This window comes from Taeniopygia guttata, chromosome 2 (genome assembly GCF_048771995.1).
Source record: "Taeniopygia guttata chromosome 2, bTaeGut7.mat, whole genome shotgun sequence".
In the NCBI taxonomy this organism is placed as follows: Eukaryota; Metazoa; Chordata; class Aves; order Passeriformes; family Estrildidae; genus Taeniopygia; species Taeniopygia guttata.
In genome coordinates, this window is record NC_133026.1 from 128,365,251 (window position 1) to 128,388,331 (window position 23,081).

The 23,081-nt window shown below is 36.6% G+C and overlaps 1 protein-coding gene across 3 annotated transcripts in view; it reads right to left on the minus strand.

The window, feature by feature from the left end:
* Positions 1 to 1,984: 1,984 nt before the first annotated feature.
* RAD54B (RAD54 homolog B) overlaps positions 1,985 to 23,081 on the minus strand; it is a 61,766-nt gene continuing 40,669 nt past the window's right edge. For 2 of the 3 annotated variants that reach the window (XM_002200027.7, XM_072924827.1), the window contains exons 5-15: positions 22,731 to 23,018; positions 20,149 to 20,311; positions 19,233 to 19,458; positions 12,784 to 12,991; positions 12,115 to 12,254; positions 11,253 to 11,543; positions 9,687 to 9,862; positions 7,327 to 7,588; positions 5,995 to 6,061; positions 5,471 to 5,671; positions 1,985 to 2,835 (exon numbers count right to left, since the gene is read on the minus strand). In XM_002200027.7, the coding sequence (XP_002200063.5) occupies positions 2,609 to 2,835; positions 5,471 to 5,671; positions 5,995 to 6,061; positions 7,327 to 7,588; positions 9,687 to 9,862; positions 11,253 to 11,543; positions 12,115 to 12,254; positions 12,784 to 12,991; positions 19,233 to 19,458; positions 20,149 to 20,311; positions 22,731 to 23,018 (2,249 nt within the window). In that variant the 3' untranslated portion in view covers positions 1,985 to 2,608. The remainder of the gene's footprint in view (positions 2,836 to 5,470; positions 5,672 to 5,994; positions 6,062 to 7,326; positions 7,589 to 9,686; positions 9,863 to 11,252; positions 11,544 to 12,114; positions 12,255 to 12,783; positions 12,992 to 19,232; positions 19,459 to 20,148; positions 20,312 to 22,730; positions 23,019 to 23,081) is intronic. The other variant, XM_072924828.1, reaches the window with a different exon arrangement.

The window sequence follows — 23,081 nt, forward strand, 5'->3', positions numbered from 1 at the left end:
AATCAGATTTTTAATCTGCATCACGTGTAATGCCATGTGCAACCTGTTACTTGGACAGTATTATCTTACCCACACCACCAAGAAGCACATGCATGCTTCCATCATGCCCTGAAGTTGTGACAGGTGAAGGGGGAGACACTTGGCTGCCAGGGTGGATGCGGAGAAGCTGTCCCCTGAGCATCACCTTGCAGCTGCCACTGAAACGTAAACTTTAAGGAAGTTAGAGGAGCTAAGATTTTAGTTAGAAATAAGCCTTACTAGAGTTAATTAAAATAATAATAATAAATGAGTAGGCCTTGATGAAGTTAGGAGTTAGTAGTTAACTAATAATTGATAGCTTGTCAGCACAATGTTTAGTTAGCTGGGTTTATAATAAAGAATATAGAAACTGACAAATAGCTTTTAGGAACATAAGACAATTGTGGGCCTCCTCTTGAAGACAAGGAATGGCAGTTCTACCAAGAGTTCATTTGTCATATTTGCATTGAAAAGGTAGAAAGGTCAGAACGAGGAAGACTTCATTTACTTCCTCATTTTGGGACCCCTCCCCATGAAAGGGACCACTGACCCATTTCAAGGGACAAACTATGCATGCTTAATAGGTTTTGGAGTGATTAGCATACGAAGCAGGGAATGGAATATGAATTATGAATATGAAAATTATGAATATGTATTTGTATTTTGTGTATTCAACACTTGTATGGATGAAAGGGCTCTGTAATCACCTGAAAGGTGCTGTGTGTATTTGGGAGCTATCCCGCATGCTGCCCAGCATCGAAAAAACATACACTTTCTAACTTTAAACTGTTAGAGAGTTTTTGTCTGTCACAGTTGGATATCGATACTAGATCAATATCCATATTTTTTTAATAAATCACCACTGCCAGAGATCTGGGGCAGCTTGGCATAGACAGGGAATCGTACTGAAGCTGTGACTGGCATTGAGTGTGTTTGCATGGGCTGCTTTGGCCTTCTTGACTTTGAAGCAGCATTTCTTAGTGTGACAGCATCAGCAGAGAAGGCCAGCACGTGCTCCTACAGACAAGGACAGGAGCAAACTTACAAAGATTTATGGGCAGCACAGATCTAAGTATCATCAGTCTCAGATAATTATTAATTACAATAACCATCATTATACAGAGTGCCTAGAATTTCCACCTTGAGTTACAGAGCTGCAAGCCTTGTCCTTGCTAAGTGAAATAAGCTGTGTGAATATTGCCTGACAACAAACGGGCACCACAGCAGGTGGATAAGCTTGGCCACCACACCACCACTCACAGGGTGAAGATAGCAGCCAGCCTAAAAGGTTAAAGATTTAAACTCCCCCTATTAGCATAATTCTAATTATTACCAATAACACAATATGCATGCCAAAAAGATGTTCAGAATTGATGACTTTCTCATTCTCTCACTTCAGCCTTCATTACTTCCTGGTGTCATTCCGCATTAGAGTCGAAGGAAACTCAAAAAACCCTCTGAAATAAATATGGAAGGCAAGTAGAGGTCAGTGCTCATGGCTCTCAAGTTCCTAAGTTGCATTAAAATGCAAGGAAAATATCTGATGATGGGTTAGGATGGACTGTGAATTCAATGCCAGTCTAGGAAAAGAGCCAATACTAACAGTAACAGAGAATAACTTTAAATTCTCCTGAAATATGTTTGGGCAATTAGGCTCTTTTGCCACATACACCATATATCATCATATCAAACACAAGGCAGGATTATGACAATGGAGCCCTCTTCTTGCTCAAGGTCTTTCAAATTCTGTAAGTTTGCAGTATTTTTGAAAATTATCCATTCTTCTGCTCTTGTGGGCATTTCAAAGTTCTTCACTTAAAAGCTATAAACTGATTTTGAATGTTTGTGTCTTCAAAGAAGGGCAATGCAGTCATTAAAAAATATACCATAAAGATGCTCAGTACTTCAGTCTGACAAAACACATCCTTAAAAGGAGTTAACAAAATGAAAATAATCCTGTACTATGTATGTCTGAGAAATAAAGTTTATTTTCCCAAGTAAAAGCAATAGGAGAACTTTAGAACATTTTGACACAGTCTCAAGCCGTGCCTCAGAATTTTTGACATTATTGATCATTGCTCTGAATTTCATTAAATTGTAAATTCAACAGAAAAAAACATCTACCTTGTTATAAAGCTTCATTTATCCAGACACATAACATTGTTATAAGAAAATCTAACCAGAATCTTGTTATATACATGTATATAGCATTGCTTAATTTATAAAATTTGGCTGAAGAGTTGCCAGCTTTACAAGCAATAAATCATTATGATCAAACAAAAAATATAAACCAAAGTAGACTTAGTAGACTTACAGTAGTAATGTGCATAAAAATTAATGTGCATATTAATTATGATATCAAAGGAACAGAATACTGGAAAGCAAAGTTAGTTTTAAAAATCCATATTATAATTACAGCAGGTATGATTAACTTAGTAATAACTGTAACTTTCTATAAACACCAGGAATCACATTTACCCAGAACCCTCACGAGAAACACACAAAATAGAACTGGGCAAAAAGAACAATAGGTTAGTGCCCATCTGTTGTTTACAAGGCCTATTGCCAAGGAGGATGCAGAAAAAGACATTCAGGTTTTATTAGGTGGGGAAGTAGGACTGGTTACATTCTGGAAAATGAAAGAAACATTTTCTTTTATCCTTTCAAGGAAAGGATCAGCAAGAGGCTGATGTTGCCCAGAGAAATGCTTCCATTGCATCAACTGTGACATGGAAAGTGGTTTCTTTGAATTAGGCTTCCCATGGTTTTGTTCAAGCTGGCAGCTTCTAGATAAGGGAGGCTTTTCTGAAGAAGTATCTGAAAAAAATGATGCAGAAGACTAATCAGAGAAAACTAAGAAATTTTCAGTCTGAATCAATAAGACAGCTGATTAGAACAGCACATATAATCATTCTGTACCAACAAAATCCAAACATATATCCACAGTAAGAGAGGGAAGGCTGTTTCTTGTTCAGTGATTGAGGTTATCAAAATTACCACATGCTAGCATAAAGACAAATCCTTTTACACATGGATGGGAAAGGAAATATCTTATTTGCCAACTTCCTTTCCTGTGTCTTCCTAATTCTGTGACATTTTGCCTGCTCTCATTCTTTGAGTAAATCTAAATCTAAATCTAGATGTATGTTGCAGCAAAATTCATGCTAGCTTCAATTTCTTCCCAGAGGAATCACTCCAGCCAGCTAAGAATAATTTGAGTAGCTGTTTCATTGACTCAGCACACTAGATCTGTACAGTCTGCACATCCAGATTATGCCAGGTTGTTTAATATACACAATACTGTATATCACAGTAAGGAAAAGACTATTCCTGTGAGATTAATCCACTTTTAAGAGAGGATCCTAAAGCCCCAAATAGTATCAGGTCATTGCAGTGCACATCACACATTGATGGCTTTATGATTCACCTGATGCATGGGATAAATGAAGAAATAATTTTGTATGGAAAAAAAAAAAATTGCATCAGTACTGTTACTTACCATCAGTACTTTAAAACTTACCATCAAATATTTTCATAGCAGTATTATGTGCTCGTTAGGAAAGACCAGTGATATGAGCAGCATGACTCAGACTATTCCTGGCATTTTTAAGTTTCTGAGAGCCCATAAAGACTCATAAACACAAAACTTTCCTTTTGACTGACATATGACGTTTCAAGTAGATTTGAAATGTATTTTTTTACTAGCCAGAAGAACATTTAGAATAGATGCATTTACAGATTCTGCCTTCCTAACTCCTAAAGTATGCTATAATCAGGTAAAACAACAGGCTTATAGCTTTGCAGCCGATGTGAAGGGCGGCAGAATAGCAAGGAACCCATCTCCATCATCCATGCACAGGAAACATCCTCCTTTCAAGACCCCTGTAGTTTTCTAAAGATGACCCTAGAGTGAAGGGACCACAGGAGATGATGGTTGTGAGACCTGTATTATATTGTTTGGCTCCTCTTTAGTTTATCTTTTGAATCATACTTGCTTGAAATGGAGGAAACAAATAATTGAAAGTTCTTGGCTTTTCTGTACAGCAGAATCTATCCCCAGTAGCCTGGAACTGGTTCCTTGATGCAATAATTTGACAGTTTTCTGTTCTTCTAGTGGTAGCTGCATTCTGGGGTGATCAAACTGAAGCCCATGACTCAGAAGAATTGGACTAGGGAGACAATGAGCCAGCTTGTCCTCTAATCTTTAGGATGTCAAACCTTCCTATCACTCTATCATTACCATCACTTAAGTCTAATAATGGCCTTCAGGCTTTTCCTTGATTTACTGCCAAAAGGTTTTGTTCACAGGGAGCAGAAACTACCATTGAAAAAGTCACAGTACCCAAGAGGCCAATGTTATGATTGAATTGATGAAACCAAAATGTGTTCAAAGCATAAGATAAGAATTCAAGAAGTTAAGACAATTGCAAGCTGATAAATAAAATAACAAGCACTAGTGTTCATCGCAGTAGCAGCATAAAATTTCTCTGGATTTCTGCAATCCAGGAGCCACACATGCCTCACTGCATACCACTGGGAAAACGTGGCCAACATTTAACTCAGAAGGTGCCTTTCCCACACAGATCCTGTAACAGTACCTAAATGGAGGACTATAAATTTAGAAAATCACTTAAGAAGAAACAGAAGGTCTCATTTTTCAATCATTAAAGAAAGATACAAAGATGATTTAATCAGCATATGGAGCAAAAATAAAGGAGAAAATCAAATTCTTATGTCTACAGAAACTCTGTGCTATCACTAGCCAAGTCTTCTTCATTTTGGGTAGAATGAAATAAGAAAGAAGTACAAGTCTAACCTATTACCTGGGAACATGTAAACCATCAAGCAAAAAAGTACTGGGTTTGCATTACTTCTTTTCTTGCCCTGTCTCTTGAGAACACATGCTCGTGTACCCATTTCTTGAGCTCTTTTTATTGAGGTTTCTGTGTGCATTTAGAAGACATCAGTACTGGTATCACACTATCACTCCTGTAAATACTGTACATGGATATTTCATGCCCCACAAGAGAAACATACCAAGGCAATAGACATTCTTTCCTTTAAGAAACTAGATGAGCTATAAAAACGAAAATGGATAAGATGCAAACATAACTTTTTAATCCTGTTTTCAACTTAAACCTATATACCTTTACACAGCAAGGTATGAAAACAACTTTGATATGCCACCAGAACAGGAGACAGGTTCCTACAGAAAAGATAGATGTGCAACTTGCATGATAAATGAACTGGTTGTTACTGCAAGGAATTAATCTTCTCCTTTCATGAAGGACTCCTATGGATTAGATAAATCAGCCAGTATGTGGAAGATTCCATAATGAGCCTCATTATTTCAATTCTCTTTTACTGAGAATCAAAGTTTTCTCCAGAGATAAACTATATATAAAGAATGGGTTCCACAGCAGTAGCCAGAGATAATGAAAAACAAACTCACTTTGATGGTCAACCTTTCCCATACAGTCGCACTCAAGCAAGTCATGAGTAACACAGCTGGAATCTTCATGTAGAGTAAAGAGATTTTTAAGCTCCTCAATAGAAAAATGTGTGTGTTCAGATGTCTTGGAAAGGTCTACAACTGCCCCAGAAAGATCTTGTTTGCTGATCTGTCTTTGGTAAATCTTTTCTTCTATTGAACCTGTATTGAAAAGAAAAACAGATAAATTGGGATAATTTTTTGACCAGTATTTCCAAATAAGTCAAATCCATTTCTTGATAACAAGATACATAGATAATGCTAAATCACTATTTTCAGTTATTTAACAAAAAGCAAAGCAAAGGCAAGTGAATCAGTGTGATGTCTCCATCTTAACTGAACTCAGAACAAATATATATTTTTTTATACAAAATAATATATATATTTAAAGAACAAATTATTTCCAAAAACATTTCCTCTCTTTCTTTTATGGACAAAAGGTCAACATCTGTCTCACACTGGGTAAGCTGAGCACCATCACTGACCTGTGGTTAGCAGCCTGTAGATATGGACAGAATGTTTCTGACCATCTCTCCACACTCTAGCCATTGCCTGAGGAAAGAAGAAAATAAAGAGCATTAACAGCCTGCTATACAAGGATACTTCACTAAAGCTTGTAGTCTTCACTGACCGAATTACCAGCTCATTCCCCAATAACTCTGTGTTTGTGTAAGTTTTCTGGTATTAATTTGTAAACACTTTTGAAAATATAATTTACTTTCTGCCATTTTGCTTCTCTTCCTTTCTGTACAGTAAAGAAGGAAAGTAAGTGTTTCAATTATTTCCTGAAAGAAATCCCCTCTTCATATTTGTTTTCTAAGTATTAGCAACTATTTAATATTTCAGGAATACTGATCATTCTCCCCCATCTCCAAAATACTTTTTTTTTCCCACAAAACATCTTTAAAAGTTACTTATACATTTCTATTGAAATTCAAAAAATGATTGTTTCCACCTCCTTTATTTCTTAAACAAACAAAATGTAAAACTGAGTACTGCTATATGATCTTTTCTTCAAAATGTAAGGGTTACACCTACATCCTCAGTACAAACTCACACAACAGGTTCGCAGTCTCTGGCAACCTGTAGCAATTTTGTCTGATTTACCAGACTTTTTCAAGCAACAAGACAAGTGACCACATGAGGGTACTAATTCACCCTGGGAAGAGGAGCAAGGGCTTATTTCAGGTATTATGGACACAGCATTACTCTACAATAAAAAGTTTCTTACTGAGTTCATAAAAAGATTTTTCCAATTGTTATTTTTAAGGACTATTTTAACTGAAGACTCTTATGCCAACTAAATAATCCCTTGAGATCAACAGTGCCTTTACAAGAATAGCACAGCATTGGCTTTCTCTTCTTTCTTTTGGCATCACTGCCATGTAATTTTCTCATTCTTGCAATTCTGTTCAGTCTCTCCCTTTTTCTCAGGGATTGCAAATCAACAGCAATATTTGCTATGCAATCTAATCCCATAATCCCATTTTCCTTTGCTTGTTAGAAACACAGCAACTCTCCAGATAAAAAGACATCAAGAGACAAAGACGATACATGACTCACTCCTCCAAAGAAACTAAAATTTAATATTTTTATTTTTTACTGCAAGAGGGCTTCTACTGATCCCAATATATATAATATGACAGAGAAATGTTTCTTCTTTTCTTCTCAGGAAGAGTTTTCCCTTGTTGTTGTACTTGTCCAGACACAATGTGATAATTGGTAGCAGTAAGACATGTAAAGTCAGGCAATTAAAAATCAGTCAAGAATTCATTTTATGCCCATCCCAACCCCCATGTACACAGCTGTTACAAGACCTGAATATCTGTAGCTGGATTCCAGTCGATATCATACAGGATCAAATGAGATGCTCCAACCAGGTTCAGTCCCACTCCACCAGCCTTTGAACTCAGCAAAAAGATAAAAGCTGGGCTGAATTTACTATTGAAAGTATCCACAATATGTTGTCTCTGAGAGACAGGAGTATGTCCATCAAGTCTAGTATAGGAGTATCCATAATGTTTGCATACATCTTGTAATACATTTAACGTCTGAGTGTAATTTGATACCAACACGACTCTGTCAAACAGTAAAATAAAGTCATCAACCAGACCCTGGTAAATTTTAAGTTCAATAACAAATCACTGAAGACATCTAAGAAAATAAAATTAAGGTGAAAAATTACACATCAACCCGGGTTTACTTTTACTTTCTACAAAATAAAACATTTCCAATTAATTAGAAGCACATGCCAGATCTGGATGCCTTATAGCTACTGTCAAGCATTCAAATGTTAAATAATTAATGTCTCCTTTTGCAACAGAATTTGGCATAATGTAGATTGCAGGCATTCAGAACCAATCACAAAGATTTTTTTTTAAAAGTCTGTTTATACAAAATAACTGTTAAGACAGCATTTGCAGAGGATGTTGTAGGAGCTAATAAATAATATATACATATATAAAACTCTACTTACTCTGAAAGCTAGTATGAATTTTTACAGAAAACTTCAGAAAGTTCTAACAAAAATTATAATGAAAGTTGAGTAGGACAGCAGAGATACTTTCCTACATTTTATGGCTGAAAAGAACAGGGATGAAGACTAGTGAAAGACAGACACTGGCTTTTTCCACAAAGCAAAATCAGTCTGATCCCTTACAGTAATGGTTCAAGCTATGTTGGTCTATTTTCTCTGAAATTTTGCCTACTTAGGTTTCAAAGATCTGAAAATCTAGCATTCCTATCCTCCCAAATATTGAGGATGATTCAACTAAGTAGGCATATCTTTTGAATTTAAGGCATAAGTAGAAGAACAGGGCATTTTCTGCCAAATCTCATGTGGAGGTCTTTAGTCACCTAAACTAAATGTAATATATTTCATTTTTTTAAAAGGTAATTATACATTTCATTATTTTTAAAAAATAACTTGGATTAAAACAAGTTCTGAATAACTAGACAAATAATTTCAGGGGAAAATTAAAATATTAACATTTTAGAAGTGCTTTGGAACTGAACTACATCCATGATGTGTTTGTAAAGACTTTGCAAGACTTACTTTTTTGTCAATCCACACAACATTCACAACTTTGTCTGCACTCAGAAATATAATATAAACTTCAGATTAGGACTGGAATTGAGTCTGTATATTGCAAAAACTATTTAATACCAATGAAAGCAGAGAAACCAAAGAAAAATAAACATGAGCTGCACTAAATTAATGAAACAAAACTTAAAGGCATAAAGGAGTGCCTCAACTCAGCAGCTCCTAAAGTACTATTACAGTGAGGTACACGTTTTACTGACACTCCTGGTTTCGCTGATCTCCAAGAAACAAGGTCAGTACATTTAGATATTCAGCTGTCACTGCTTTCAATGGATGCTAAGTATATAAACTCCAGCAACAGGCTCAACTTCCTGATTTGTGAAAAGAAACTATCTTCATATTCCATTACATCAGTGTCAAGAGATCTGCTGTTACTTCCCACTACTGAATTACAGTGAGTCCTATTTAAACATCACTTGAAATAAAAGTTAAGAGTTAAATACTTTTGGAATATTTGGGCTTTAAGGCATGAGTCCATAAAAAATTATCCTGGGACACCAGGTGAGATTCCCACAAATCAGCAATTGCACAGAAATTAATCATGTGCATCCTCTTACCCCATGATAACTAGAAGTTTTCCTACATGTCAGTGGCATTTACCACAGGGGAAATAAGTGGTTGCTGGGCAAGTTCGTCTGTTGAGAATGGTTGCCCTGAACTTTAGAAAAGGCAGCAAGCAGTGAGCAGTTAAGCATGATTAAAGAGGAAATAACTTATAATCTAGTAATGAAAATATTTCAGTGCAATTTCATAGACTAACACATCTTCTCATGAAGATGCAAAGCACTGAAGAGCCTCTGCAAGTACAGGGGGCAGCACAAGGGCTGTAGCAAATTATCTTACTTGCCTTACAATGTAAAAAATACAAGTATCAGTACATGCAAAAAATATAAAGAGCATCCTTAAAAATTGTAACAAAACAGGCAGAACTACAATGCTTAAATTCATTTGGCACCCCTGCAAACAGCTGCAATACCTTTATTTTGAATGTTATACTCCCTTGCATTTGAAAAGCAAATCAATATCCAGAAGGTCACTCCCATTACCTCCCTTCTACCTTTCTTTCACACTTGCCTTTCAGAAGAGTTGAGCTCATGGATTGCTGCCAACAACTTCACCAAGACCTGCAATTTTCCTGAATCAGTTTCACAGAAAGTGTCTGAAGTATAATCTTGTGGGAAGACATCTATTACACCTTCATAGAGGCTGGACTCATCATATTCCTCAGACATAGGATCACAACTTTTTTCCTGTTGAAAATAAAAGTATTAAAATTCCATATCCCCTCTAACATATTTTTTTTAAGATTGCTATATTTTTATCACAAAGACAAAAGCAGGCATAAAAAACTGGCACAAAGCAATGTATTATGTGAGTGTGATCATGAGCATGACAACCGCCAAACACGGGATTGAAAGCAGTTTTAAAGTACTTATAGTGTTTATTTTAGTTTACATTCTCTAATCTAAGACATTGCTTGCAGCTAAGTAGAAAGTTGAAATACTTAAAACTGAAAAATGCGTACAACTTCTCTACTTAAACAACCACACAAATGTATTTCCACAGTAAAGATATATCTAACCTTGGGAGTGAGGAGGAAATCAATACATTGTTTATTCTTTCTAAATCCCATAATATCTTATTATGAAACTTCCCAATCATTTACTCTGTTTAGGAAAATACTGTCGCTAAGATTCAGTTATACTACTGAAAATGAAGAAAAGCTGGCAAGCAAAACCAGTAAAATAGCAGAAATACAGATAATATTTTGCTGTACTTAGAAAAATCAATGTTTCACAGGGAGGAAAAAGCCAGACTACTCAAATGCCAAAATCGCAATGGCAATAAATGATTTGTACATACAGTCCTCTCCATCCCTATATTTAATAAAGGCTTGTTTTTTTACATATAAAAGCTTTCTAATGCTTATACTATGAAGTAAAGGCAATGAACTTTACTTGGTAGCATTGCAAGTTACAGGGATACTGCATTGTGATGTTCCACCAAAGTCATAAAGTACATCTTTTAATAAAGATTTACATTTCCACCCACCTTACTTGGACTTCAGCTAGTGGCCATAGAAGTTACTGTTACCAAGTTCTAACTATCATACTATTTGCCTATAGGAATAAGTACATTTATTCATGTACAATCCTAGGAGAAGTGGTAATGGAGACATCTAGTACCACTGACATCCTGAGTCTGCAGCTCCCCGTGTCATTAAGCTTGGAAAAGTGCAAATATCATGTGGACAGGGAGGTTTCAGAGAAAGCAGCAGACAAAGTACATACTAGTAATTTACACTAGTAATCTCTAGTTAGCAGTGCTCTTTGTAAAATTCACATTTATATGTATTTTTACAAATATTCAAAGACAAGGTTAAGACAGAAAATACATTAAGAAAAACAGCATAAGGCAATAGGAAACTGGTGAGATTACTTTCCTGAATACATTCAGATTTCCTAACACTTGTGCTTTTGAAAGCAGACTTCCTAGAGAGTGAGAGTATGGAAATGACCTTAAGCAACATGCACATTGATAACACAGGTTTAGTGATCTGTGTCTGCTGAAATGACTAATTGCAAGCACACACCCCCATGCAAATAGATACCTAAATAGATAAATAGATAAAGCTATAACCTTTATAGCTTTAAACAGAAGGCATGGATGATTGCAAAGTTTTTTCAGAGCCCCTATACATATTAGGTGGGGACTATTTTCCAGCCTGCCTTGCAGACACGATGTAATAACACGAGAACCAAGCAGTTTGCGATACAATTCAAGTTGCAGTGTTGTTGGTCGGCAGAAAATTATGCTCTCCTTTTTGGGGGGCAGAAATTTGTTTATAACCTCCTGTGTTCTTCTTAGAATAAAGAGTCCAGTGAGGCGAGTGAGTTCAGCTGCTCTTTTTTCTCCTAATTCCTTTTCCTCCTAAAAGAACAAAGCACAAAATTAATTAAAATCTTGCATTTCATCAGAACAATGTTCTGTATGATTTTAATTAGGTATTTAAATAACCTTTTAAGAGTATGATACCACTTTCTGACATGAGACTGTAATGATCAATTCTTCTCCAATTAGTACCACTGCATTAGTTCTATGTCTTGTTTCTAAAGTCTTAAACAAAGGAAAATAATGTCCCAGATGACATCCAAGACTTGAATTATATTCTAGAATTTCTTGAGATGCAGTGAAAGCATGCAGACCTTGCAGTGCTGTGGAGAAGTTAATAATGAATAAAGTATCATCACATGTTCTTTTGGGGAATGCAGGCGTTGGAAGCACAGTTGTTGCCTGCTAATTAATAGGCAGCCAAAGTGAGGAGATTTTAACATGTGTGTTCTCCTTCTGCTCCCTTTGGAAAACAAGTGGCTTCACGTCAAACAGGGAGGTGAAAAGCTCCAGCTACGATTAATAGTCCCAAGCTTCACTTTGCTCCACAGAATGCAAATTTCACTTTATTATGAATTTTCTTCTATAACTGAATTTTTTAACCAAATACCTCTGTTGCTGAAGGTTCTCTAGATCTGACAATTGGTTCCTCATATATCTTTCTGTACGTGGATAAAGAACCAAGTATTCCTGGATTCACAAACTCTATTAATGCATAAAATTCTTGCAAGTCATTTTGGATTGGAGTACCTTAAAAGAGAAAAAAAAAGAATTCTGCAATTTTTCTTTCTTTAGACTGATGGAAGTACATTAATGCAGAGTTTAATATTGACAACATATCTTGAAAACAGATGTTTTACTTCAATGTGAATTACTCAGAGTCCTGAATTGATCTAAAACTTTACCATGAACGACAAGATACTGTACTGCTAACTAAACAGCCTGCAGATTTAATTGTTCTGACAAATGAAGTTAAAAAGTCAAGTTCTAAATTAATTGTATTAAAGAACTACAAAGGAAAACATTGAGTGTATGCAGAGTCCCAATTCCTTTACAGACGATCCAAGGTTTCTTGCTTGCCCCTGAAGACTGACAAATTTTGCCTTTATGGAAAAAAAATTGGAAATAATCTGTTTTTACAAGACCTGAGATTTCTTCACTTAATACCCATTGCCAAAATTCCAACTGATCTCATGCTATATTTAGAATATCTTTTTCTTTTACCCCAACCTAGCACTATCAACATATAAAAATATTAAAAGTAACTATGGATACTAACCAGTGAGGATAATTCTCCTCTCACAAGACAGACTCGTAAGGGCTGTAGTTGTCTTAATAGTGCTATTTTTCAGACGATGTCCTTCATCACATATTAGGAGGTTAAATTCTACAGCCTCAATTTGATCTGAAGATCGCAACAGCATCTCATAACTGATTATCATTACAGAATAAAGTGGAGAACTGATGAATTCTTCTACTTTGTGGTCCTGCAGGCATAAAGGAAAATAAATCATACAACTATTTCATTAGAAATCACTTCCTTAAAAATCATCACATTGCTTAAAAATCCAGTAACTTCAGAAATTTCTTCTCACATGACACAAGATATTTACTATCTCCTTCATAACTTTCGATTATTGATTCTTTCCTAATTTGAGAATGAGATCTGATACAGCAATTTAGAATTTTGCCACCTCATTAAAAGAAAATTTATTATTCTTTTAAGCCTTCAAATCCTCTGAGACACATTACCATGAAGGTGAAAAGCACAGAGTTCCCGTAATAGCTTTCCACTGCTGGCATTTGGGTAAGCTTCAAATGAATAATTAAAGCCAAGATAATGAAGGGCCACAGGTAGCTCCTTATACATTCACTTTGGATCTCAGCCTGGTAATGTCCAGTAGGACGTTACCACATTCTACCAGATTTCCTTTTGTAATTTTAAATATATTATATTATATTATGTTATGTTATGTTATGTTATGTTATGTTATGTTATGTTATGTTATGATATGTTATGTTATATTATATTATATTATATTATATTATATTATATTATATTATATTATATTATATTATATTATATTATATTATATTATATTATATTATATTATATTATATTATATTATATTATATTATATTATATTATATTGGTATTATTTAACCTATTGAATTGGTTCTAGGTATCAGATTGTAGAAGAGCAAAGTTCAGCTTGCTCAGAGATCAGGTGGGAGGGATTCTGCAGGGAGCTTTCATGAAGGCCAAAGGAACTCCCAAGTGCTGGGAGTTTTTCAAGGATGCTCTTCTGGAAGCATAAAAATAGTTAATCCCCTTTAAGATAAGGGAAACAGGTGGAGCAAGAGACCCCTTGGCTTAACTGCAACCTTTTGAGTCAAAACCAAAAGCAAAGTGCGCACTGATGGAAATGTGGATAAATACCTGTTGAGATCTACAAGGGCATTGCCAGGGCCTGCAGATGCAGACAGAAAAGCAAAAGCTCAGCTAGAAATTAATTTAGCCAGAAATGCTGAAAACTACAAGAAACAGTTCTTCAGGTATGTACAAAAGAAAGAGGAATAGAAGGAAAATATTGGCCTACCAATAAACAGGAAAAGTGAATTAGTCACAGCACCTTCTTCACCTCTGTCTTCACCAGCACTGCCGGGTCCCCAGCCCTGGGAACAAAAATCCAGGCTAATGCAAATCCAGACCCACCAGTGTCAGTGAAGACAGAGTGGGGGTGAGATCTTACAGGAGCTTGACCCCTATGGATTAATGGGCCCTGGCATTGCCCAGGGGTATTAAGAGAGCTGAGTGACATCATTGCAAGGCCACTCAGCATAACTCTTGGAGAAGTCAAAGGAGAGATGGGGATGTCCCAGAGGACTGGAAGGATAATACCTCCATCTACAAGTAGAGTTTAAAGGAGGAACTTTTAAGCTATGGAATGAATCTTCATGGGAGTTATCACATATCAGATGAAGCAAGGGATTGGGAAAAGCCAACATGAACTCACCAATTGAGCTTGACAAACCTGGTCACCCTCTGTGACGAAGTAAGCTGCTTGGTTGATGTGGGCTGGGGGGTGGACATTGCCTCCTGGATTTCTCCAAGGCTTTCATTACGGTTTCCCACAGCCTCCCTCTGGAGAAACAGATGGGCTGTGGTGTGTGTGAGTGCTCCATGTGGTGGTGGGGAGTGGCTGAGAGGCAGCACCCAGAGGGTGCTGGTAAATGGCTCCTCTTCAAATGGGCAGCGTGGCACAAGTGGGATCCCCCTGGATCCATGTCAGGCCCAGTGCTGTTTAATATCCTCATAAAGTGATTGGGAAGATGAGATCAAGTGTACCACAATGAAACTTGATACCAAACTGAGTGGGAAAGTGGACACTTTGGAAGAGAGAGCCACCCTGCAGGAAGATTTGGATAGGCTGGAGAGTGGCTAACAGGAATCTGATGAAGTCCAGCAGGGGCTACCATCAGGTCTTGCACCTGGGAAAACATAACCCAGGTGTGCAGCACGGGCTGGCATCTCACCAGCTGGGGAGCATCTCTGTGGAAAGGGATCTGGGGATCCAGGTGGACAATCAGATCGACATGAGCAAACAGTGCTGTGCTGGCACAGAAAGCCAATGGGGTGCTGGGCTGCATCACAAGAGCATCACCAGCAGAGATCCAGAAGTCATTGTCCCGCTCTGCTCAGTGCTCATCAGACCACACTGGAATACTGTGCTCACTTTTGGTCACTGCTGTGCAGAAAAGATGTGGACAGGCTGGAGAAGGTCCAGAGAAGACCCACAGACTGGGAAGCCTGTCAGAGGGGAAAAGGCTGAGAGAACTGGGTTTGTTCAGCCTTGAGAAAAGAAGGCTTATGGGAGACCTTATCACCATGTTCCACTATTTAAAGTGAAGATGGAGGCTCCCTTTTTACAAGAAGTCACATGAAAAAGACATGGGATAATGGGTACAAGGTTATACTTCTGAGGAAGTTACAGTTGCACATGAGGAAAATGTTTCACAGTGAGAATCACCAACCATTGGAATAATCTCCCCAGGGGATTGGTGGAGGAGATTTGGCTGGACAAGATGCTGGGCCATCTTGTCCAGATGGTGCTTTGCCAAGGAAGACTGGACTGCAGGATCCTTGAGGTCCCTTTCAACAGGATATTTCATTAATATTCTGTAATTAACTTTGTTACTAACCCTTAACATTGATGGGTTGGCCAACAGGTAAGGTCACCCTGGGACTCAGAAAATAAGAGTCCATAACCAGCCCCGGAAAACATGTCTGTCTACTGCTAGATTTCTAATCCCTGTATTACTGGTCAGAAAATGACTGCAACCATCTCCTCTCTTATATATCCTTCAAGCCCTTTTCCTTCAAAAGACACCAATAATTTTCCTCTATGGAAGGAAATGCACACACTAAATAGGCCCTAAATAGGGACAGAGATCCTCCTCCAAAAAAAAAGTTTCCTAGAAACAGCTATATTTCTGTGCAGACTTGTACTAGGATTATTTACCTGTCTTGCAATTATGCATAAAATTGGAAAAATCTACTGTGGGCATGTTCCTTACCTTTCTACTTGGCTCCAGATGCTAATTTCCTGAATGCTTCTTCCTATGTCCTAACAGTGTTTATTAACTAAGCAGGCTATGGGTGCAGCTGACAAGCTGCAACCTCTTTAATTGTGAAAGCAAATCAGTGCCTTAGAAGGTATTTTTATTTCCAAACAAGATCAGTTACCAAATACAGACAACTAAGTCTGAAGCCAGATGGTGTAATACATTGTAAAAGCAGCGCAACTTAATTATCACAACGTTTAGAGCCTCCTAGCAGGTAATTCAGATGAATCCAGGGGATGAATCCAGCACATTAATCTCACAAAGTACCATGCAGCAGATCACTGCCCCACGTGCTGCTCATGATGAAGCCAAGCACATAGGAGGAAGCAAGGAGTAGTAAGGATCGGGTAACAAGGACACACATTTCTCCAGGTGTTTGGGACTGGACTTGAGCTTTCCTGTTGTTTCCAGGACAGCAGCTAACTGCCTGTTTTCTTGTTGTATTTTTACTGCCATTTTCAAAACAGGAACAGAAAATTTCCCACCACAGGAACAGACACAGAGGAGTGCTGTAGGGAAGACCCAATGTTGTCCCAACCCAGTATACAGGCTGCACATTGCACCCTGGAAGACTGAGGCAATGCCTCTCTGAATTTCTCCTGGCATGGTCAAGCATCAGAAGATGCCCAGGGTTCAGAAACCATTTCCTTTTCGTACACTTTCAGGCTGTGAGCTGAGATGGGGAAAGTGCTGAGGCACTGGGGAACAGGAACCAACATCCCTCCCCTAGAAAAATATCAAGTGTGCAGGAGAGTTTGTACTCCTTGAAAAAAGAAACCAAAAACCAGGAGAGTCCCTTACGAGTCTTCTGCAGTCAAATATAATGTATTTCCTACTGTATGTGACAAGAGCAGTGGATGAGGGATGAAAAATTAAAATAAATTTACAAACTAATTTCAAGTAATTAATTAATACTCTTAACTGTCTGCAAGCTATGTCTCTATTATAGCCTCCATTTTAACAATTATCCAAAGTGACTTGACAGATTTAAATGAGTTGCCTGGAGCCACATATGGAGCGATTATCAATCAGTATTAGAGGTCCATAATGTCCCAGACTTCCTCTTTGAGCAGACCTTTCTTTGCACTAGTTCAAATCCAATGTAGCTGGTAAAGTGTAAATTCAAAAATACTGAATCATAAAGCAATGCAGATCTGTAATTAATTATTTTTCCAGATATTTTGATTTAAAAACCAAATCACAACAACTCCAGTAAGAAGTAATACTCTTCAGACAGATAAAGGAATTATTCTCTCAAACAGATCACAAATGCTTATAATAGGAATTAACAAGACCTAGAAGCAACCTTTGTGGGGATGTCTGCATTTTAAAAGTAATGTTCTCTACATGGCATTTGTATATTAACATAATTAAACTGTAATCACATTTTAAAAGCAGATAATATCCTGGTGTTTTTAAAAGTGTGTTTCTGAAGGGTTAGGATCAGTTTGTGGCATTTCAGTGTGAAAGTGATGAAAACATTTTAAAAAGTCTACCAGTTCTTTGAAGGTATTCCTTATAGACAAGAACAGAAGAAAATGCTTGAGACAAGCTCTTTCTTTTAAGTTATACTGGAGAAATAACAGTATGGTAATTGCTGTTTTTCCAGAAAAGATAGACAGTAAATTATTTTGAAATACCTCATTATACACCAGGCAAGTCATATTGTGTCTTCTTTTTGCATGACAGTATATTCCGTGGTATTTGGGAACACAGCTGTTAAAGCTGCTGAGTGTCCCCAGCCAAATAGGTCCAATAAGATGAGTAACAATTTTAAAGTGATTTAAGTTTAAAGAAAATGAAAGCTACTGTCATTTTGGGGCATAGTAACTGTCCTCAATTTCAGTCTTTCTCCTCCCAACATTATTCATAAAAATTGCAAGAAAACATTTAATTATCTCTAACTAGTCTTTTAGGTTAAAATCTTGCCATATTATATTTTGCCTTGTATCCATTTCTTTTAGGAAATTTCATCTCTCCCATCCCAACCTATATTACAGTTCCTGACAAGCCAGTTTGCTTCATTTCCACAACCTGAAACAAGTTGCTAAGAAAGCAAATGATGCAAAATGCACCTATTACATATGTATTGTCTTCAGTGGAAGATCAACAGTTTCAAGAGTTTGGCAATAATGAGTCAAATTTAAAGAAATATTGTTACAAAATTTTATATAGTCTACCAAGAAGTAAACTTCCATTGAAAACTTCTGTTTCATCTCAAAATATTAATTCTTCCAATAAGGATGATGCAAGAAACTAAAGGCAAATCTGGTTGGTGTAAGAATTGGATAACCTTTAGGATGAAGTACTATTTGTTTCATCAGTCTACCTGTATGAAGTTATTATATTAAAAAATAATTTTGAAATATAAGTATCTTTATCTTTGTTGCAAGCACCAATGGAGGTACTACAAGGTCTCCACTTCTCTGGACCTTGTGAATGTCAATACTAGCAGGAACAGCTTCACTACAGGAGGGGACAGGGATCAGCATCATCCTGCTTCTTAATGAGATTTGTACTTGTCTGCATTCTTCTAGAGACAGGAGATAGTCTCATTACCTAACACTGAGACTCTAGGCTTGGTAACTCTTAAGACTTTAAATCATCCCAACAGAGATCTAACTCTTGACTGTGACAGTAAAGGGAATAACCTGAAGTACCCCAAAATAAGCAGCCAAAACAAATTAGAAGTTTTCAGTACAGAACAAAAACAACTACCACAGAAAGAGAGCACAAGCTAGATGCTTTGGTATATAAAGCAGGGAAGGTCTGCACCTTGATACATAACAGAAAACTCCTTAACTGAAGAGGCACAGGGAGAAGCATGTCACCTTTTACAACTTCAAAGGTGAAACCAGAAGAAAGGTGAGACAGACATACAATACATGTAAGCTTGGGTTATGACATTATGACTGACAGCAAAATACCCATATGGACAATTATCTGAAGAAGAAATAAAGTATTACAAAACAATATTAACAAAGAATTACTAGGCTTGGTCTCTAGTTGAAAAAAAGAAAAAAAAAGGAAGAGGAAAAACACCCATAATTCCTATAATCTGAGCCAATAATGACCTATTCCCCTTTTGGAAATAAATCTTACCTGATCAACTGCAAAGACTTTGATCCTTTCATTTCCCAGCCATTTCTGAAATTCTTTTTTCCAGTTTTTCACCAGACTCCCAGGGGTGACGACCAGTGCTCGCTTTAGTACAGGTTTGCATCCGTAGGGCCCTTGACGCAGAAGAGTCCAGACAAGTGCAATGCACTGCAGGGTTTTTCCTAAGCCCATCTCATCAGCCAGAATAGCTCCAAACCTGCTACTGACTCTGTAAGAGGTAATGAGGCGCTGGGGTCATTCTGAAAGACATCCCTATAACTATCCACAACTGCTTTAGGGATTTGCTTCTGTGCTTCTTTTCTGAAGTATAAAGAACCTATTTATGCTTATTATGTCTCCTGTAGGTTTTTATGCAGTTAACCAGAAGATCTTAAAATGGAAATTTTCATTTTCTACAGTAACTCATTAGACCTCTAAAACTAAAGTTTAAATCTGCCTTTAGAACTAGAATTATCCAATACCTTAAGGAATCTAAGATTTGGGAAAACACACTTTTGAAAACAATGCTGTATTTTTTTGACAGGTTGATTGAAATAACACCTTTTTTATTCTAAATGCCAGAATTATAAATTACATCAATAATTTTGAATTATATGAAATATAAATCCCAGAAAGCAGTGTTTTTCAGCATGGCTTTGATTATATCTGTGTTTACAAAATTTGGTATGTAGAAATGACAGGCCTTTTGGTGCACTAGCTTCTCATGACATCTGGCAAAATGATGGCATGTGTGATGATACATTTAGGTCAGAAAAAACTTACAGAGCTACTTTTGGGACAAAATTGCTAATATTAATTAACTGAACAATTGCTCAACACTTCCCAAGATGTCACATTTCAAACACGGGCAGGAAAATATTATAGGTATTAAAAGCCAAAAGGATAATTATTACCTTACCTCATTCCCATTACACATTCATACAGAAATATAATTCCTTCTTTCTGATGTGGGCGGAGATTATTTGCAATGTAAGGATCTACAACTACGTCCACCACGGGTAAACCAGCCTTATTGAACATCCACTGATGACTTGCATTTGGCCGGGGCATAACCAGAGCATCTTCAAATTCAAAGCATAATCAAGTATTACACAAAAGCATTACTTTTAGTCTGTTAGCAAAACCTATTAAAGTCAATGATCTAATTACTGTTAAAAATACTGTTTAATATATTGACCATTCTCAGACTGAAAATGCATTTATAAGTACCTAGATTGCCTTCTACATAAAAATATTCTTTTAAAGAGGTTTTCCAAATGGTTTGTATTTTTTTCAAAGGTAAAGATGATAAACTGAGAAATATGAGGGTTTTTTCCAGATGAGGTGAAACTGTCTACCTAATAAAAGTTGCTTGATGACTTTGAATTCATAAAGTTAAATTAGAAGAAGATCCAAAATACTTCTGAATTGAAAGTCTAAGAAAAAAAAAATAAACAATGACCTACATAAAATCTAAATACTACATTTCATGGGGATATTCTTGCAATAGCCAAGAAAGACTTCTCTGCCCAAGAAGCAGAGATAAAAACCACTGATTTGCTAAAGAAAAATAAGGAAGGATTGAGTGTCAGCTGACAAAGACTACCACAGTGCATGAGTTGAAGAAGTTGACGGCTTTGAAGACAGCTGAGAGAATGAAGTGTTGAGCAACATCTGAGTAACAGTTTTGCTTGCCATAATCTGTTTACAAATACGGTAATTTTACTAGACAATGTCCATACTTGGGTTGCTTCTGCTGCTGCTACACACCTTCACTGAAAAATTGTATTGTCAGAGGACAGAATGAGAAAGCAATTTATGGCTTCTGTTTTTTTTATATGTCACTAGAGTAGATCTATATTGATAATTTATTTATGGGAATAGGTTGGTTGAAGGCTTCTATCAGTCAGGGAGATTTTGTTTCCTACTGACAAAGGGTTGAGTTCTGATGGATTAAATCAAATTGCATGTGTATATATTTAAGAGCCAGTGGTGACAAAAAGATAACTTTTCTGACAAAAATTTGGATGGAAATGAGGAAGAAACAAGGTATGGATAAACACTGAAAAAGCTTAGAAATTGTATGTGGGAGATGTAGCTTTACATCTTTGTCACTGTGCTCTGTTCTGCTGGCTTTCCATTCTGTAGAAGCTGCATTTTAATCAACTATAATGATAGACTTCATGATGAAGTGAAAACCTCTGACTGTTCCAATATCAAGGTCCTGGTCTTGTAAAGTACCTCAGTAACTTCTGCAAGAAGTTATGCAATCAGACATTAAATAACATGATTCTCCTGTGTACGCAAGCCTAAAGACATTTATTTTCTTAACTCAGTGTCCAAACTATTGATGTGTTGAGAGCTCCCAAAACATGATATAAGGTATTCAAATTCACCAGAAGTCACAGAAGACAACTAGAATAAAAAGTAACTTTTTAAAAAACTAGTGCAGAAACAGCGAAGTTGTTAATTTACGTGCTGAATATATTGGCTTTTTTTGGTCAGATTTTCAGTTAGAATGCTAATGCAGCATCATCTTGCAATCTCAGGAAGAAACATCCTTAGATAAAATGTAATCAAGTTAAATTAAGAACAGAAGCTGGTGTTAATAAGGATGCTCTTTTACAATTATCACTTGACTAAGATTTCGGTGTTTATTTACATAGCAGCCAGGTAACAGCTTCAAAAAGTCCCACAGTATCAGGATATGATGTAAGAACTCAGATGGAGGTATTATAGTAAGAATGTAAAAAAAAAAAAAAGTTATGTTTTTTTAAATAAGCATTGCTCTGTTTAGCAACATTTTTTTACATTCATTTCTATCTTCCATCTAAAAGATAGAGCTACCAGCAAAATACAGGTCCTATATGGTTTGTAAACAAAAGAATAGTTCTGCTTCAATAATCAACACCACTTACACAACTGCTTAACCAGCCTGCTGCTATACAATATGTGAACTCTCATGGCTCTTCAGCAAATACTTCTTCTAGCACTATAAAACTAAACATTTATTCCAAAACATATCTGGTTGAGTTTTAGTTACACTCTCTGGCTGTGAAGCATCAGGCATTGACAGAAGCAATTCTCTCAAGGTGGCACAACTTTTCTATAACTGATCCTCCACTGCAATTACTATGCTGCCACATTATGACTGTATTTCACTGACCCCAGTGGGAAGCTGGAACTCATCTAGAACTTCTACTATGTGTAAGATTGTTTCAACAATCATTAAACTCATTTTCCTTGGCAAAACTCTTAGAAACTACTCTGATGTGTTTCCATAGCCATCTGTAACAACTATGAAAAGCTTTATGCACTGCAGAGTATTTTACTTGATAGAAACACACATGACCAAATCCTAGCATGGTTAGATACTAGTACTGTATGTCAAAAATTTATTACTTCAGTAATACATTGAGGAACATGAAGATTTTGGTTACATGTTCAATATTTTTTGAGAGTCGGAGGATATTTAAAGAAACTTAAAAATTTCAATCTTACTTGTAGCATTTGGATCATGGCGAGGTTTGCAGCTTTGAGAATATCTGAGTGTATTCTCTTTAGGACTAGGTTGACAGACATTTTTGAATGGTTTACAGAATGGTTTTGTATTAGTTTGAGATAATGCAGTTGCATCTGTTTCATGAGTCCCTATTCCAGCCTGAAAACACCTGCCACTGCTGAAATCATCTGCTGAAATTACACCCATCACTTCAATTTCTTTTCCGCCAACCATCAGTGTTTGACCTTCATCAAGGCTGTCTAGCTCTTTAGCTTTATATCCAGTACCTAAAAGAACATAAAAATTAAATCATTAGGACAACACAGCAAGTACTACTTTCTTAACACCAG